This window comes from Pelecanus crispus, chromosome 3, assembly GCF_030463565.1.
Source record: "Pelecanus crispus isolate bPelCri1 chromosome 3, bPelCri1.pri, whole genome shotgun sequence".
Classification (NCBI taxonomy): Eukaryota; Metazoa; Chordata; class Aves; order Pelecaniformes; family Pelecanidae; genus Pelecanus; species Pelecanus crispus.
In genome coordinates, this window is record NC_134645.1 from 70,569,382 (window position 1) to 70,586,517 (window position 17,136).

At 39.1% G+C, this 17,136-nt stretch overlaps 1 protein-coding gene across 1 annotated transcript in view; it reads right to left on the reverse strand.

Annotated features, from left to right (window-relative positions):
- LAMA2 (laminin subunit alpha 2) overlaps positions 1-17,136 on the reverse strand; it is a 290,911-nt gene that overhangs the window by 136,716 nt on the left and 137,059 nt on the right. The window contains exons 18-20 of the mRNA XM_075707711.1: positions 13,362-13,448; positions 7,347-7,558; positions 2,617-2,723 (exon numbers count right to left, since the gene is read on the reverse strand). Of these exons, the coding sequence (XP_075563826.1) occupies positions 2,617-2,723; positions 7,347-7,558; positions 13,362-13,448 (406 nt within the window). The remainder of the gene's footprint in view (positions 1-2,616; positions 2,724-7,346; positions 7,559-13,361; positions 13,449-17,136) is intronic.

Here is a 17,136-nt window from a genome sequence, read left to right on the forward strand (position 1 = left end):
ATACTTCTGCACGACAAAACATGGTGTATCAGAGAGAAAGAAATACTCAAACTCATATAATTAAACTCCAAGGTTCAATCAAATATACAGATTATCTCTAAAGAAACACACAGAAATGTGAATATGCAAAAATTGCAGGACAGACATTCTGATTAATGCAGTGAAGTAACCAGTGCACAGCATGCAGCTCAGTTCTCAATAGAAAGTTTGATAGGATCTAATAAATTCTGTTTATAAGGCTGAAAGCCAGAAAAGGTCTGATACACTAGCACTCCACACTGCGTGAAGGAAGAAAAGATCACTAGCATGCTGGGTTGTATTCTGTGATGAGCTCTGCACAGTCAAAGACAATTTGATCAGTCATGCAAACCCCCGAGATGAAGCCCCAAGCTGAGCCCTCACCGAAGCTTGTTTACACACAGAAATTCTATGAATCACATTTACTGAACAAGAGATAAGGTCCTGGATGACAATGAGGAAATACAATGAATTTTCTGAGTATGTTGTTATATTTTGTCGCTGTATCACTGTATATTGAGTGTTTTTACGGGCAACACAGTTACATAATGTATGTTAACTGGGTAAAAGCTCATGTTCTCCAAGGGAATCCATATGAGCAAATATGGCATGGGTCCCAGAGTCTGGCTGAGAAGACAAAACACTGCTAGGTATTTTTCAAACCAGGTGTGATAAGTGTGGAAGTTTTGAGTTGCAGGGGAAAAAAACCCAACATTCCTAAAACACTGTTCTTTTAGAAGCAATTGCATCATAATTACTTCATTTTAGGAAGTAAGTTGCTTTGTTGGTATGTGACAAACAATGAATACTTCTGTTATTTGGGGCATTACATTCAAATAAGGGGCACTTCGCCTGGTTAAAAATGGCTCAGATCACTGGCCATATTCACTAATGAGAAATTTTAATGCCAGTTACGCTTGCTGTTTCAAGATTAGATCTTAACACTTTGCCTCTGGGGCTGATCCTTCTTGCAAACTCCTTAAGCTTTTGGTTCTTGAATTGTTAGAAGGGGAAGTTATATCCTGCTGAAGGCCATGAAAATCCCACTGATTCCACTGATGTATGTACGTCATCCATACATTTTGTGCATACTGCTGTTGATGGTGCTGCATTTGGACTTATTCTGCTATTTGACTTCTGCCCTACATTCTCATTTGCACTATGAGAAGCCCTAGAAGTGGGGAAGTATCCTAAAAGGCTGCCTGTCTTCTGAGCCTGTGTGTTTTCTTGGTAATTTCTTATATTGTAACACACACGTACTATAAAATTAAAAAAAAAAAAAAAGTCTGCGGGAACTCCAAACACAAGCAAATATGAGATTTCAGCCCATGCAATGCACACAGTTTCTGTTTACCAGAGTTGCAGACCGGTAAGCACCCCGTGGGCACCCACTGGCACTGCTGATGCCCCATCTCCGAGGGGGGACTCGGATCTGCTGGCTGTTTCGTGCGTTTTCTTTCAATTTAGGCACCTGTCTGCTGATTTCACAGCGTCTGCCCATGAATCCTGATTTGCAGATACATCTTCCTGACATATCACATTGCAGTGACATGGATCCTAAAGCACTGCAGCCACAGGGTATACAGAACAGCTTTTCTGGGGCCCAGAAGTAGCTGGGCTTTAAGAATGAAAAGTAAACACTGTTAGAAAGTGAAGATAAAGAAACTACAGCAAATAAAAGAGTACAGGAATAAAGATAGTAGTAAACACAGTAGTAAACAAAGATTAATTCCAACCAATGGCCAATATTGTATCAACAAACTTGACATATTTTCTGTGTACATTATGCAATCTGTGCAACTTCCATTGATACCCACAATTTTTCTTTGAACAAACTCTTTAAATACTGTTGAAAATAGAGTGTGAGCAAACCTCTTCAGAAATTACACAGTTTACACAGGGCAAAAATAATCCTTATGATTTCTGCAGAATTAGTTATGCGCTTTAAATTACACACACGCGGAGGTGTTCTGAGGACACAGGCCTAACTCACAAGTCCTCGGTCTGAGCTAGAGAAACGTGCAGCCAGCTATAACATATTCCTTTGCAGCCTAAAGAAAACTCTGTGAAAGCTCATGAAACACTGTTTTTTTGCAGTGATTTATGAGACAGTAAAACAACGTCAAGGCAAAAGACACTTCCACCAAACAAGAATACATTATTTGGACAATACAAGGAGAACCCCTAAGAAAAAGTATAACAGCAGACCATTCACAGCAGAAGTAAACTAGCATCATGCTTTTTTGGAGAATCACATGTCTTCACAGAAGGGTTTTCCCCCAGAGCTGCAACATTTTTAACTAATTTATTTATAACAAGCATTCAGAATACAAAATGTACATACCACATATAAAAATGTATTTATACATACAGTGAGGCTTAAAATATATTTGCATGCAATATTCTGTATTTTGTTCTAGAAAGCCTTGGAAAACATTTAAAAACCAGCCATTTTACCATTCTGTAGATCAGAACAATCCATATATGTTCTTTAAGTGAAAAATGAGCAAAAAGGAAAAACTAACCAAACCGAAACTGTGTTTAGTCATGAGAAACAGGGAAGAAAACTGAAAGGAAACAGCATTTCTTGTCACTCACCTGGCAGACGTCGCACCGGCGCCCGATCACATTGGCTTTACACTCGCACTGGCCTGTCCGAGAGTCACAGATGTCTGAGAAGGAGCCATTGATGTGACAGTGACAGGCTGCAGAGGAAGAAGAAGGAGCTGTCAATGTATTTCCTAAAACACGTATGCTGCTGAAGCTATCTTTAATAGACAAATGTTTACAGTGTGGCTTTTGCCACCCTGAGAAACCCAAGAAAGCAGGCCTGAGTAAAGGAGGAAGGTGTTACTCCCATACGGTGACAACACACATTAGCCTACCCATATTAATGTGGAATTTTGCTCCAAATTATTACAGTGAGAAATTTTGCCTCGACTTCATAAACAATTTGTTTTATATGTGCCTCACAGATCAAAAGCGGATGTTTAGGGCACATTACTGAGTACGCGATGATAGAGAAGGTTTTAAAACAGTAACTGCCTTTACATTTTAATTAATGCCAAATTTCCAGACCGAGGGGGTGGTGGGGAAGGCAGGACTCTCTCCCCCTCAGAAGCCACTCCCTCAGAACAGCCTGGCCATTGCCCCAAACCTCGGAATGGGCAGGGCGGCGCTAAGGGAAGAAAAAAGGGTACAGACCCTTACGCAAGGTGCATATGGGATTTAGCTATGGCAGGTGGGAGTCCTACTGCAGCACACGTTGGCCCTGCTGCCCTGGAGTCCAGTCCGTGTTAATGTAGTAGGAAATGTTGGCAGGCTGAGGACCCAGAGCAAGGCTACCTCCAGGGGCTTCGCTATAGGGGCAGCAACCTCCTCAACCACGCCCCGCCAAGAGCTCCTCCTTGCAGACAGCACCCTGGGCTACAGCTGAAAAAGAGACCAAGGATTATCTGCTCCCATGACTCGCTAGTACCGCTGTCTCGGCAACAGCATCACAGCTCCCAGAGGAAACCTAACCCAACTGACCAGCCGAACTCATGGCAATGCTCTCTTAAGGATTTAAAATGGCAATGAAAAGGAACTGCTGTTTCTTGAGGAAAATAACAATGCTTTTGGCTTCTGAATTCTCATGTGTTAAGAGAAGAGAAAATTTTGGGGAGCTTTCTATCACCCTTTATGTTTTTTGTCCACAATTCTTTTGGCATGCAGAGATTAGGGAAAAAAATCCCATTAGCAGTCACAGTAGAGAAGAAGGATGTGATCAGGTGTCACAGGGACTGTGACCATGCAGTCACCAATTCCATCAGCATGAGCTGGTTCCTGCGCGTCCTTTTTTTTTTTTTTCCCAGAGGGGAATGAATCCACATCTCTATATTGATTATCAATGTACTCTGTAAACCAGGGCTCCAATCCACTTTTTGCCTTCCTGCACTGCCCTGACTGCATGTGTTGGTCTTTTTCTCAACTGACAGCTTCATTTTAAGAAACACTTAAGAGTCCCAACAGTGAACACATGGTGGTCACATACTTGCATGTGACAAGGTGCCATTTGACACACAGCAGTTCTATTTTTTTTCTATATATAGACTATTACAACAGGAGCTTCCTCATTACTTTATTGGACTTGCTCCATTGTAAATGGAGAGGATTATTTTCTGTTCCCCCCCCCACCCCCCTTCAGGTATTCTGAAAAAGTTGCTTCTTTTAAATGAAAGTGACTTTATGGGTTGCTGGTCTGTTCATGGCCTTATTTCTCACCTGTTTGCAAAGATGTCTCATATTCTGGAATAAGTAACAAAAATATGTTGGGCTCTCCTATCAGTCTGGTAACACTTTCAGAGGTTTGATCTCTTTCTGTGTTGCAATGTATTTTAAAAATGTAAACACTTAAGAACACTTCTGCTGTAATGAACATAGCTTCTCTTTTCCCTTTACTCTCACACTGTACACAGCGATGAGTATCACATATATTTTTTGAGTATCTTTTTAATTAAAATGGTCAACAGTGAAAGATGATGTGAAAGCTCAGACTCAACGAATCATGATTCTCAATGCAAATTAACAGTATTTCACCAACCTTTTTATACAGACCTCAAAAAACAAAGCTTGTCTTATTTGAATTGCTTTTCTTACCAGGCATATGAGACCACAGGAATCAAAAAGAAAATTTACACTGATTTTATAAACAGGTGAGTTTGTCCTACTTACATTATATATTACCGCAAAGAGCATACCATGTATTCTTAACTCAGCCACAGATGACTGAGTGCAATACAGTGGTAAGGCAGAATTTGGAAGTCAAGACTTTGTTTTTCTTGGCTCTGGCAGTACGTACATACAGAAGAAACATACAGTCAGGGCTATTCATCTACTAAACTGTTACTCAATCTGATAAATCGCATTTATCTACCTAAAGCCTTCCCATCCATTCACCTCTACTGGGAAAATTAGCTATTATCCAAAACTCCAAATGGTTGCCATAATACAGTACAGCCTGTCAGAGAAATTTGTCTTACTTTCTCCCAAAATGACACTGGTCAAGGCCCTTCTCGTTCTCTCTTGATTTGTATAAATATTTATGTGTGTGTATTTGTAATCAACCTACACACCTACATGCCTCCAGCAGTAGCACCTATGCACTGGCACATAGGCACACTTGAATATTTGGTTTAATTCATCTCATGTCACTTAGCTCTATTACTATCAGCACAACCCCCAGTATTTGCTTCAGCACACTGTGCTGTTTCACACCAAAAAACAACCTACTAGAATCAAATCAAATAAGCCTAGGACATTTGCTCGGTGTGCTTAGATTTATTCTTTTGTACAGATACACCAAGAAATTCAGAGACGCTATAGTGATGTAAAGTTGTACTGTTATTTGAAATGGTTAATGCACATGACAACAGCACTGTACTGAGATAGAACAAGAAACATTTCAAACAATAATTTGAAAGCAAAATTCATGCTTTGCAATACTCTTGGATTTGGCTTTTTAATAAGGACTGAAATTGAAAACAAGAAAGTAAAGGCACAGTCCCTCTGATATTGTAGCTGCAGGGCAAACTTCATGGAAGTCTGCAAAGGAAATAAAAAATCGTATGCAAAAAAGAAAACCCACATGAAAGATGGAGAGTAGATGAATACGAGGTAACCGCGAGCACAAGGCTATGAATACATTAGGGGCTCTCCTTGTCAGTGATACTAACAACAAAAGCAAAGCTTGTAATTCTACATTAAATATGTATTCATTTTTAATACTTTTTTTTTAATTGTATGTTTTCTGAACTCTCCTCATATTACATCTCTTTCCCATGCAGCTGCCACTGCTGAAGAAATGTTCAAAGCAACAGTCCTATTGATGCCTCAGGAATGGTGACAAGCTACTGGAAGCTATGATTTTTGAAACACACTTCTTTTTAAATCCCATTACACACTTAACACCCTAACTTATATGACATCATTCATCACAAACTGTTAACTCGTGCAGAGAATATATGTGACTGTCCAACTTTTATCCAGCATTTTATAAAGTTGGTACAGAAAGCATTTACGCAGGTATATGTCTTCATGGCTATCTATGATTTTGCATGTATCGGTATTTATTAGCCTTAGCTGAGAAACCTGGTGATGTTCCGCATCTCACTGGCTCCTGCGCAGTCTTAGGTCGTCCAACAGAACTTAGTATCCTCACTGTCAAACTGCAAGCCACTAATAGAGCGAATCCTGGAAATGGGTGCCAGTGGCTCAGACTTCTGTGCTTGCAGCACATGCTGTAGAAGTGGTCCCTGTGTTCCTACATACATGGCAGTAAGACAATGGCCCAGCTCTTTTACTTGCATAATTTTATCCTGATATAACACCTTGTACTCAATGGAGTTGCTCTGAGTTTATTCCAATGAAAGAAAAAGCATTGGATCTGTGTGACAGTGAAACTAAATACTCTGCTCTTTCAGGACAGTTTACAACCTATTGTATTCCATTCCTCAGAACGGGGTGGAAGGCTATGTGAACAATTTTTTTGAAGTTAAAAGCACTTGTTCCACCTAATAGCTGTGTTCTGAATTGTGTCCGCAATGGCTGAGAGAGAGCCACTGCCTCCTACAGAAGCAAAAGCTCTGGCTCCTGCCAAATCTTCCACCCACTCTAATTTCCTGCTTTCACTATGGGGAAGCATGAGCTGGGCCTCATACTTCAACAAAATGCCACCAGTCAGCTGAGAAATGGCAGCTTGTTGCAGTGCCGGGTATCTTCCTCCAGAGCACCTTAGAAAATTTGTCAGGAGATTTCAGACTCCATTGCAGGAGGCAGGAGAATCTCGCCCTGTAAGAAGCAGCAGCTCCCAACTGTTACCGAGGTCACATAGGTGGGAAGGAGGTCACAAGTGCTGCCAAAGTTGGACGCTACAGTAAATGAAATATCACTCCTTTCAGCACAAATCTCACTAGTTAATGGGATTTCCCTGGATGGCTTATAGCATTTTTAGTGAATTGTTTTCATTTATTTGTATTTATTTTTGCAGATCTGACATTTAGTATAACCTTTTGCATCCATGCAATGCTCTACTCTCCCCATTTTTTTTCCATGTCTGCTTCATCACTGCTTCAACTACAGCAGGAAGTTTTTTTAATAGGTTCTTCTTTCTGTTTACTTTGAAGTCTCCCTTTCCAGATGCAGATGCAAGTAAAACACTATTATTATTATAGGTGTAAGTACACCGTATCACTCTCCTGCTCACACGTACAGAGGCACAGTTTTCCTCTCAGGAACATCGATATAGGATAGATCAATACTGTCAGGAGCAGTAAAAGTTCACAACTTACGTTGACAGTTCCTTGCATCAAGAGCATCGCCAAAATATCCATCAGCACACCTCTCACAATATTGGCCTGTTGTACCTGGCTTACATATCAGGCAAGCACCAGACAAGCTGTCACAGCTGCCAGGAATGGAGAAGTCAAGGTTGTCATTACACTGGCATGGCTGGCACGATCCCCCTGGTATTAGAGGTTGTCCAAAATAGCCTTCTGCACACCTAAGGTAAAAGACATCACCAGTTAGGACCCTTAAATAATCCTCTTATTAGAAATATTTAATTTTATTGCCTTACTAATCACCAGAAACGATCTGATCTTCTTTCAAGTATTTCTTAAGCGTCTTTTTTCTCTCTCCCTCCTCCTTTTTAACAACACTGTAGATACACTACCAGCTGAAATCCTGCCAGTTCTGCTAGTAATTAGATTTCAGTGGGAGAAAAATCTTGTCACTGGCACTGAAGACGAGACAAAGCATAATAAGAAATCTGTCTATTGGCACACTAGAGGAATTCAGGTCCATGTTAGATAGGCTTTGTATTTCAGCACATCATGTCTAGATGTTCTGTACTCATTTACCAGCAAGCTTGATGATTTTTTCCCTCTACCTTAAAAACTTATTTAGTTTAGAAAAACAGGTTTAGAAAGTAATACAGACATAAATTTGTTTACCTAACAAGATCCTCCCCTGATTTAGCCTCCCCCGGCTCTAGCCTGCCCCCAGTCAGATTTGTTTAATTAATGGATTGCTAATCTCTGTGTACAGGCAGGTAACAAAGAGATTGCTCATTATCACTGGAACTATGTTGGTGTGTACTACACCTTTCATATTTTAACAGAGATGTTTAAAAATACCACCTTCTTTTCCACCTTGCCCACCAGCAATTTCCTGCGAGTACCATGTAAAACAGGTTAGTGTATCTGACCTAACATAAGTGTGTATTTAAAGCAAATTTCTACTCATCTCACAGTCTATTTCCTATTTATATTCTGGTCTGCTTTCCCTTTCCATTACATCTGCTCAGACTTCACAGTAAGAGCAACTTGCAGATAGTGAAGAAAAAGAAGAAAAATTGCCCAGTTCCAGCTAATGAAGTAATTCATGTGCATTCTCAGATGAACTCCAATTAGTGTAAAGAAAACAGAAAGTACATAAAACACATTGCATAAATTAATGTTTCCTACTATTTTAAAGTCAGTTTGAATGCAGTTCTAATGTACATAGACATCCTCTCTGCTTTGCAATAGTACTGGACCGTATGGTTGAGCAAGGATTTTGGGCACCATCCTAATACAGCAATGCAGAGCTCCACTATGCTTTCACTCTTGTCCCTTTATTCTCATCAAATTCATCCCTTTCCTCGCATCCAGAACGTCTCCTGAAGCTTCCAAGTGGACCCTAAACAAAGCCATCTAAACATTTATTAGATATTATTCAATATCATTAGCAAAATTATATAAATGGTTGACTGAGACTAGGGAGGAAATTATAGCTGGATCTAATTGAACAGTGTTTTGTAGTAAGATATTACACAAAGTAGGATTTTTTCCATTCTCTAAAAATACCTACAATGCAGACCATAGATAAGTAATATGTATAAATAGTCCAGAGGTTTGGGTGCATATAAGCACTCAAGAACATGAGTAAAATTTTCACAGTCTAGCCTACTGTCCTTTACTCGTTTAGCATAGCCATCTCTCACAATTACCTCCTCATAGCAACAATACATCAAAATCTTGTCATTAGAATAATTCAGGCATTTTATTTTCAGAACCTGTCACGACTGTAGCCACATATTGCACCTCCTTGTATTCCCTGCAAAGAAACAGATATTTTTTCCTTGGATGGAGGATATCTCAGCAACCAAAAAAGACTCATTTTTAGCTTACTGTCACCGAAACAAATTGGCTTTTTTCCAGCAATGACATCTCAGTTACAAAGGCCAGGAATGTCTCTTAATACATGTAACAATTAATAGCGATGTTTTATCAAAGCCAAAGAGTAACTGGATAATTTATGCAGTTACCTTATTTTACCTAAAATGGATGATGTGTGAAGTTCACCCATGCTTTGCTGAGATCTTTCTCACTTACTGCTGGCGTATTTGTCATAAATCTGTATCTTTTGGTACTATTAATCTATTTGACTTCACTTAATGTGTATTCCTTTTCCTCCCTCACTTTAATTTAGGGGTTAGTTCTGTATCTGACAGCATTCACAGAAACTTACCAAGCAGTTCACAGAAAAAATACTCCTAGGATTTGTGAGAAATGCACTGCTAATCATTTCTTTCTATTAATAGCAGGAGACCTTGGTAACTCTTTGTATTCTCATCAGTTTAGACTTTGCTAATTAAAATTAGCAAAACCCACTACCATCACATAGCTATGTTCTACTTATATGCGTACAGAATCTCAAATCCAGCTTCAATATGATCCTGAAAGTAGGGGTAAGCCAGTTAAGCTTAAAAGAAAACTGTGTGTGTCTATCTGTGTAAATTTTTCCACTTTTTCTCCCACTTCTCCTGAAGTTGTAGGGAAAGATTAAAAAAATCCACTTTCACTAATTCCATCTTTATTCCCTTAAGGACATTTCTACTTCAGCTACTCTTCTCACATTCAAAGCATTACATATTTGGCAAGGTTCATATTAAAAAAACTAATAATGTATGTGGCATGGAAAATTACATTTATGTATTTATGTATCTCCCTGTGGAGAAAGGGCCTGTGAACACACAGTTAAAAATCTTAACTCAGGTGCACAACACAGATGTTATTGTTGTATGACCAACTATAAATCTTGCATTTTCTAAGGTCAGAGTGCCTATCTTTGCAACCTGTAAACAATCCTGCATAACACATTTGTTGTATCAAATGTCCTGAATGTTTGACCTTTTTCCCATCAGCACTGCAATGCAGACTGGTACTTCTGGCAATAGTGGAAGAATTATATTAGCTAGAAAGAGCAGCAGGTTGAAGCCAAGGGACTCACGAGGGACTGTGGCTGGTGGCACTCTGTGCTAGACCTGAAGAATGGGCGGCGGCGGGGGGGGAAAGGACATGAGCCAGCTCACCCTTCTCCTCCCACGTAAGTTACACTGATCTCTCATCTCTCCTTCTAGCAGGAAAAGGTCACTGGAACCCTATTCATAAATGAAGGAGTGCTACAGGAGAAACTAGACTCTCAACCATTTTGCTTCTTTCCCCTAGAACTATGTGCTCTTGTCTATATCATGACTGTGTAGTTGGAAAATGCATATCATCACCCCGTAAATGCGCTGGGCTCAAAGGACAGCTTTTTTACATTCTCACTCCCTTTCTATGGAGTTAGGAGAGTGGCTGTCCTACCTCATACCCCTTGGGAAAGTGGGCAGCAAGCAGAAGAAGAATGTAAGTCTAATTACTTGGAGAAAAGGATTAAATGGGGAAGCTGGGCTTTCTCTACAGTTATTGATATGTGGTAACTCCCAACACAGTTTATATCTGCAATTATTTTGATGGTGTCAGGAGCCAGACCCTCAGAACATCAAGCAATTTTGGCAATATTTTCCTGAAGAGTTCCCGTGAGGGAAGTAGCAAATTTTTTTTGGCATTTTACAACTCAGATATGTGTGTGTGTGTACATACATATATATATATATAAAGAATTTATCTCCCTAGGGGGCAAAGGATGATTTTGGAGGCCAAATAAGCACGGTACTGCATATGCTCATTTCATGATACTTGGTACATCGTGATAATTTAGGACTGTTCAGTTAATGAATCATGTGGCTTGGATCACTTGTCACTTTGCAGTTGCTAAAATGAAAGAGAATTTCATGTAAACTCTTTTAGCAATTATACAATCACTATTAATAGCAAAAGGCAACATGCTTTCTCCTGTTCATTATTATTGACAGCTGCGGGCATTTCCAAGCAACTTGTTACAATTAAAAGCAAATAGTTCTATGAGCATTGGTATTAATGGCCTAATTTCCAATGGATTTGTATCTCAGTTACAAGGCTAAGGGCTGGTTATTTGCTGCAGGATGTTGCTATTCAGCAGGGAGTAATCCCTCAGGCTACAGCAACACTTTTTCCTTGCCCTGTGAAAGTTTTCTTATGGGCAGAACATTTAATAATCTCTCTCTTTCTCTCTCTCTCATGTATTCTCTGCTGTTTAATCAGGTGTGAGTTCACACACTATTCACCCCCTTAGCTATGACATGTCCTGATTTATTAACCTCTATTCAGCCACTTCTTTTCACGAAAGCTTCGGCAACAATTATTATCCTTGAGACCTCCTTTCCTTCTGTCAAATTTGGTTGAAATTGACCTACAAGTTCAAATGTCTTTGCAGGCAGCCAGACGGACATGCACAAAAAGATCATACTAGCCTCATTTCCTTAGGAAATCAGGCTAAAATCCAAGCCTGCCACTTATTCAGATTCTGTCCTACTGCATCTATAGCCTGTGCTCCACTCAGAAATAGCACTTGTTGCTAATGGAAGCTGTCAATGACCCTGCATTGACAAACGGCCACCAAAGTGCTTTGACGTGATTTATTCCTGCTGTCATTAGCTTCACAGCCCACTAGCTGAAAGAAGGTGATGACTTCCAAGACAGACAGGAAAAGACAGGCAGAAATAGTGCACAGCAGGAGCAGACTCAGTGATGATGGGTGGAAACAGGTGACAGCCTGCACTCTCACTTCAGGACAGATATAGCACAACAGGGGATTTGAAAGGAAGTAGTTGTAAATGTAAATTGGAAAGACAGGACTAGAGCGTGATTCACAGCATACGGTCAGATCCCTGCTTTTCTGGTTGGCTCTTCCTCTTGGTTCATTCCCACTTTTCCTATTTTAAGTCTTCATTCAGAGGCCTTACCTTTTTTCAGGGTTTATGTTGGAAAATGCTGCAAGCAGCTCATGGAAGTGCCAAATGGCAAAAGCCTAGCAAGAAACAGAAGTGCCATGTTTTCATGCCACATAAGTGTCTAGCCAGGTGTTAGATAGTTATCTGGCTCCCCCGACCCCTCTTAAAAAAGGTGTCATTTGCAGGGTCACAGGGTACTGGGATCATGGAGCCAAAGCCAATGCTGACTCATCACGACCTCCAAACAACTAGCAGAGGTCACCTGGCACACTAACTGCTCTTGAAAGCTGTTCCATCCATGCGAAATCCCAAGGGACGGAAAGGCGTGCAGACACTGATGATATCCCTTGTCGATGTGGTCTCACGTCCTGTGGAAGGGGGTTCCCAGGAGCTTAGCACCTGCACTCACACTAGCCTTCTGTTTCATTTAAATTCTCCATGTGATCCTTTCAGAATAACAGGATATAAGAAGGGGAGAGAACTTTCTCTCTCAGTACTAACAGGGCACTCAGACCTGTCATAGCCAAAGACAGACTAGACATACTTTTTTAATTTGTCTTTTGTATAGGTAGTAATGAAGTGTGGAAAATATGTATTGAGCTTTTCTATGTACATGACAAAGAGGAATTATCTTTTTTGTCATTAAAACCTAGCTTGTTCTGTTTGCTAAACAAAGACTGCAACACAAAACTAGAAGTAACAAAAATGTAAAATATTATTTTAAAAAAATTAAAATCAACAAATAACTTATTAGAAGAACTGTATTTTTGATGCATATTAACTTTTCAAAAAGACACATCAGTAATTTATTGAATACTTGATTCACCGTGCTCTAAACATTCAAATGACAAAAGAGACAAAATAATTATAAAAAAAATCTCAGAAGAGTGACAGAAAAGATAGAAAAATAATTTAAAAAAAAAAAGATTCTTCTCAGCAAATGCTTCTTGGAAGCTTTGCACTTTACCATCAAGTAATAAAACAAGCACTAGAAATATGCAAATGCATGGACACAATATCAGAGGAAGATGCACAGGAATTTATTCAGAGAGTTTCAGAACACAGGAATGGGGACGAGAAGAGGAAGTAATAAAAAGGTAGAACAGTTTCATGTGATAGATACTTTTGTTTCATATCTCATATGGTTAAAAGCATGATGCTTGCTTACCTTTCACAGCGTGGTCCCACGTACCCAGCTGGGCATTCATCACATATTAATCCACGACTTCGGTCAAAATGGCATGTTGGGCTAAAGCTGTGGTGTTGATATTGGGTAAGAAGAGGGACAAGGAAGAAACATAAAGAAAAGATTTTTAGCAGCATAGCTCTCTTCCCACTTCAGAGATCATTAATTTGCAAAACAGTGCCCAGGAAAAGCGATTCTGGTCTAGGACTTGGGGATTAAGTTTGACCAGCAAATTGAATTTGGAATGACTCTGCTATTTCTGCGACACTGAATATAGAGTAACGGATGGCAGCATCCCAATAGCCTGTTATTACGGGACTTGAGCCTGCCACCGAGTGGTCTGGATACCATTAAAAAGGCAGGAATGTACAGCTGTTTGTTTGTGCCCCCGAGGGCCTGGCGAAACAATCTAAGCCATGATATGGCCCCTATATAAATCTTTCTGAAGGACAACTGATTTGAAAGCTCAGTTAACTTTGCGTATAACCGGCTGTGAAAGGAACCCAGTGAACAAGAAAGGGGAGGGGCAAAAAGGGAAATATCTGGTGCAGCTTCCCAGAGAGTGCATGCGACTAAATCGAGTGCCAACGACCTCAAGCAACAGGCCAGGCAGGCACACTGAAGTTCAAGAATAGCTTGCAGAGTAGAAAGCTTCACCTCTTTTCTATGTTCTACTTATTTTTAGCTGTTTTTTTTTCCTTTTAATAAATAAGGATAGTGTAGGCATTTGCAAGCTCCACCTCTCGATGTCCATGTTTAACTCTGAACCGTGCTCCTTCACTGTTTAGCATTTTGCTTTCCATAATCTTTCTCCCTTAACACACTTTTGTGAGGAAACCTCTAAAAGACACAGCACAGAGGAAGAGGCAACCTGTTGTTCTATCATTCTGGAATGTTTATTAAAGACAGAGATATACGAGCACCTTTATAGGGCCTCATCCAAATAATAGTAATCAATTCTGGTCAACCAAATAGAAAAATAGAAATAGGAAAAAAAAAAATAGAAGAATGTGCAGGTGCATAGTGGGCTGACTATTCACAACAGGAAAACAAAGCATCTATCTGAAAAGACGTCATTAAACTTATATTTTGTAACTTAGGAAAACAGACATTGAGAAGGAATTGCTCTAACAAAGACATCAGAAGAAAGGTATGTTCAAGGTAAAAGTTCATGCTACAATAATAACAAATAGACATAATCCAACCTTGGATAAATTAAAGCAGGATATACGATGAAAGTTTCTGGAAATTAATAGGCACAGGGAAGATAGAAAAGCTTAATTAGGATCATGTAATGTGATTACCTGCTCATGACTGGACTCCACTTCTCAGGAGTCATCCATCCTATGATCTGACCTCAGTTACTCTTTGTTCTGTTTCTGTTATAAATTATTTCCATTTATAAATACCCTATCTGTCACAGGGCAAGTTATCCCACAGATGTAAGAGATCAGTAAGAAAAATGTTGGAAGGTGAGGTCCAGTAAACACAGACAGGTATTGGGATTTTCCTTTCCCATAAGGATTATGTTTGTGTTATTTTGCAATGTCATTCAATTAAGACTAGATTCATGAATGCATGAAGAGCCAGTTGAAGAAACAGTAATTGTTCATTCGATTTTTAAATAGCAATGAAAGCAATTTTCAGCTGAGGAACACATTATCATTGAATCTAATCAGCAGCACCTGACTTATTTCAAATAAGATCCTGCTTGTCAGTCCCAACCTCACTCTTTCTAAGAGCTACATGGGAAACTTTGTGGAGATGCTATCACAGCTCATTAGAGCACTGCACAAGATTGACTGTACTACAGTTCCATCAAGAGCTCTGAATTCAACTGCATAAATTTTAAAGATAATAATAATTAAGTATTTATTACTACTAAGCCATAATAATTAATAGCAGAATTTCCATGTTTTAAAGGTTATGCTCAGACCTAGCATCTTTGATTCTTTCTGTGACTTAACAGTCAGTCCACAGCTTAACACTAAACATTAATATATTGAGAAATTCCCATCTGCATACTATAAAGGAAATATGTGATAGCAGGGTGAGAAAAGAAGAGTTTATCTTCCTGATTATTTAGAATCTCATTCCTCACTAGAGATAAATGCTAATGAACAGTGTGTATTGATCTGTCAAGACAAGCTTCAAAAAATCTTAGTCCCTCTTGATTCCTCTTCACCCATTTCAGTTTTTACATAAGGTAACAACATTAATACCAGTCAGGACATGGGACAAGTATGAATACACAGTATGGGTATATATGTGATAGGTCTGTGTTGGGAGACAGAGCTTCCTAAAGGCTTACAGGCATGTTATAGAAAACATCTCTTGGAAATAAGTTTGTGGTTTTATTTAATTCTCCAAGAAAATATTACAATTCTGAGACCAAGCCGAATTCCTAGTTCACATGCTATGAGTTTACTTGTGACCTTCCCAGGCTGAGTGAGATATCTTCTATCTCCCATTTCCAGTGATAAAACATTCCTGTCAGGGTCTTCACTACCCATATTAAATTTATTGCCACTTCAATAGAAAAGCAGCAATTTATCCCAGATATCTAGATTTGGTAGAAAGAATTATATAGTAGTAAGTCTGATAATTTCAATGAAAAAAATACCCCAACAGTTTATTTGAAACTCCTTAAAGACTAAGAATGTTAGAACAGTTTGTAAGAGTGACGCTTTAATGGGAAGAGATAAGATGAAGAAGTCAAGTGTGCATTACATATGCCATTTATAATATGGGTATTCATCTCATTTGCATCATATAAGTACAAATATGGAGATATATGCAAAAAGATGAAAATATAGCCCAGGATCTAGAAAACAAGCTTAGACAACTTAATTTTAGTTTCCTGATTTGGCCAAGCATTCTCTTCTGACATATGGCAAGTCACTTATCACTGTTGTGCTTCAGAAGGCAGTTTTATGATTGGCTTCAGTGACTGCATATGGAAACTACTGCCATTAGGAAAGAGGAGAGGGAATAAGCAGCAGTTAAATCAGCTTAAGTTAACTATAGAACACCACCATCACCACCACATTTCTAAAATGGCTAGAACAGTTCTTCTCCACCTTATGTGGCATTGCAGAGAAAAAGACTCAGATGCTGTGAAAACAGTGATGGGAACCATTATAAACATCATAAAGCAATAAGACACTGCTATAAAAGACAAATCTGATTTCTTAATGGGAATATATCTCAGAGGTTCATTACATGAACAATATTCTCTATGTGCCAGGAACTTAGTATTAAGCTTAGAGACCTACAGATGCCCTGTCATGCCATGTTAGGAATTAAATACTACAGGTATTAATATCTATAGACAGCTACTTATAATCATTTGTACATAAATTAGCCACTTGTTAGGTTATTCAGAAATAACATGACATATACTACATCTGCACAGTGACATAAGCTTGGAAGAAATGTCTTTATTTTTCGTGTGAAGGAATCTGAATTGTTTACATATATTATCCCTAGGATACCAAACTCACTGCCAACTAAGAAAGAAAACAAAATGAGTATTGTAACAGCCTTCAGGTAATGTATTAAATCTTTACCAACCTCTTTTTTTCCTCATAAACAAATTTAATAATTGGTCTAGAACTGTAAGGTCATGAGAGCTTGAACCTTACAATGCGTTCTACAAAGCTTGAGGATGCTGTTCACAGTTTTGCTTTGACAAAGCATTAGAAACAGGAAGCTATTGCACAGTTCTAATGCAGGGCTAAACTTTGTAGGGTTCAGG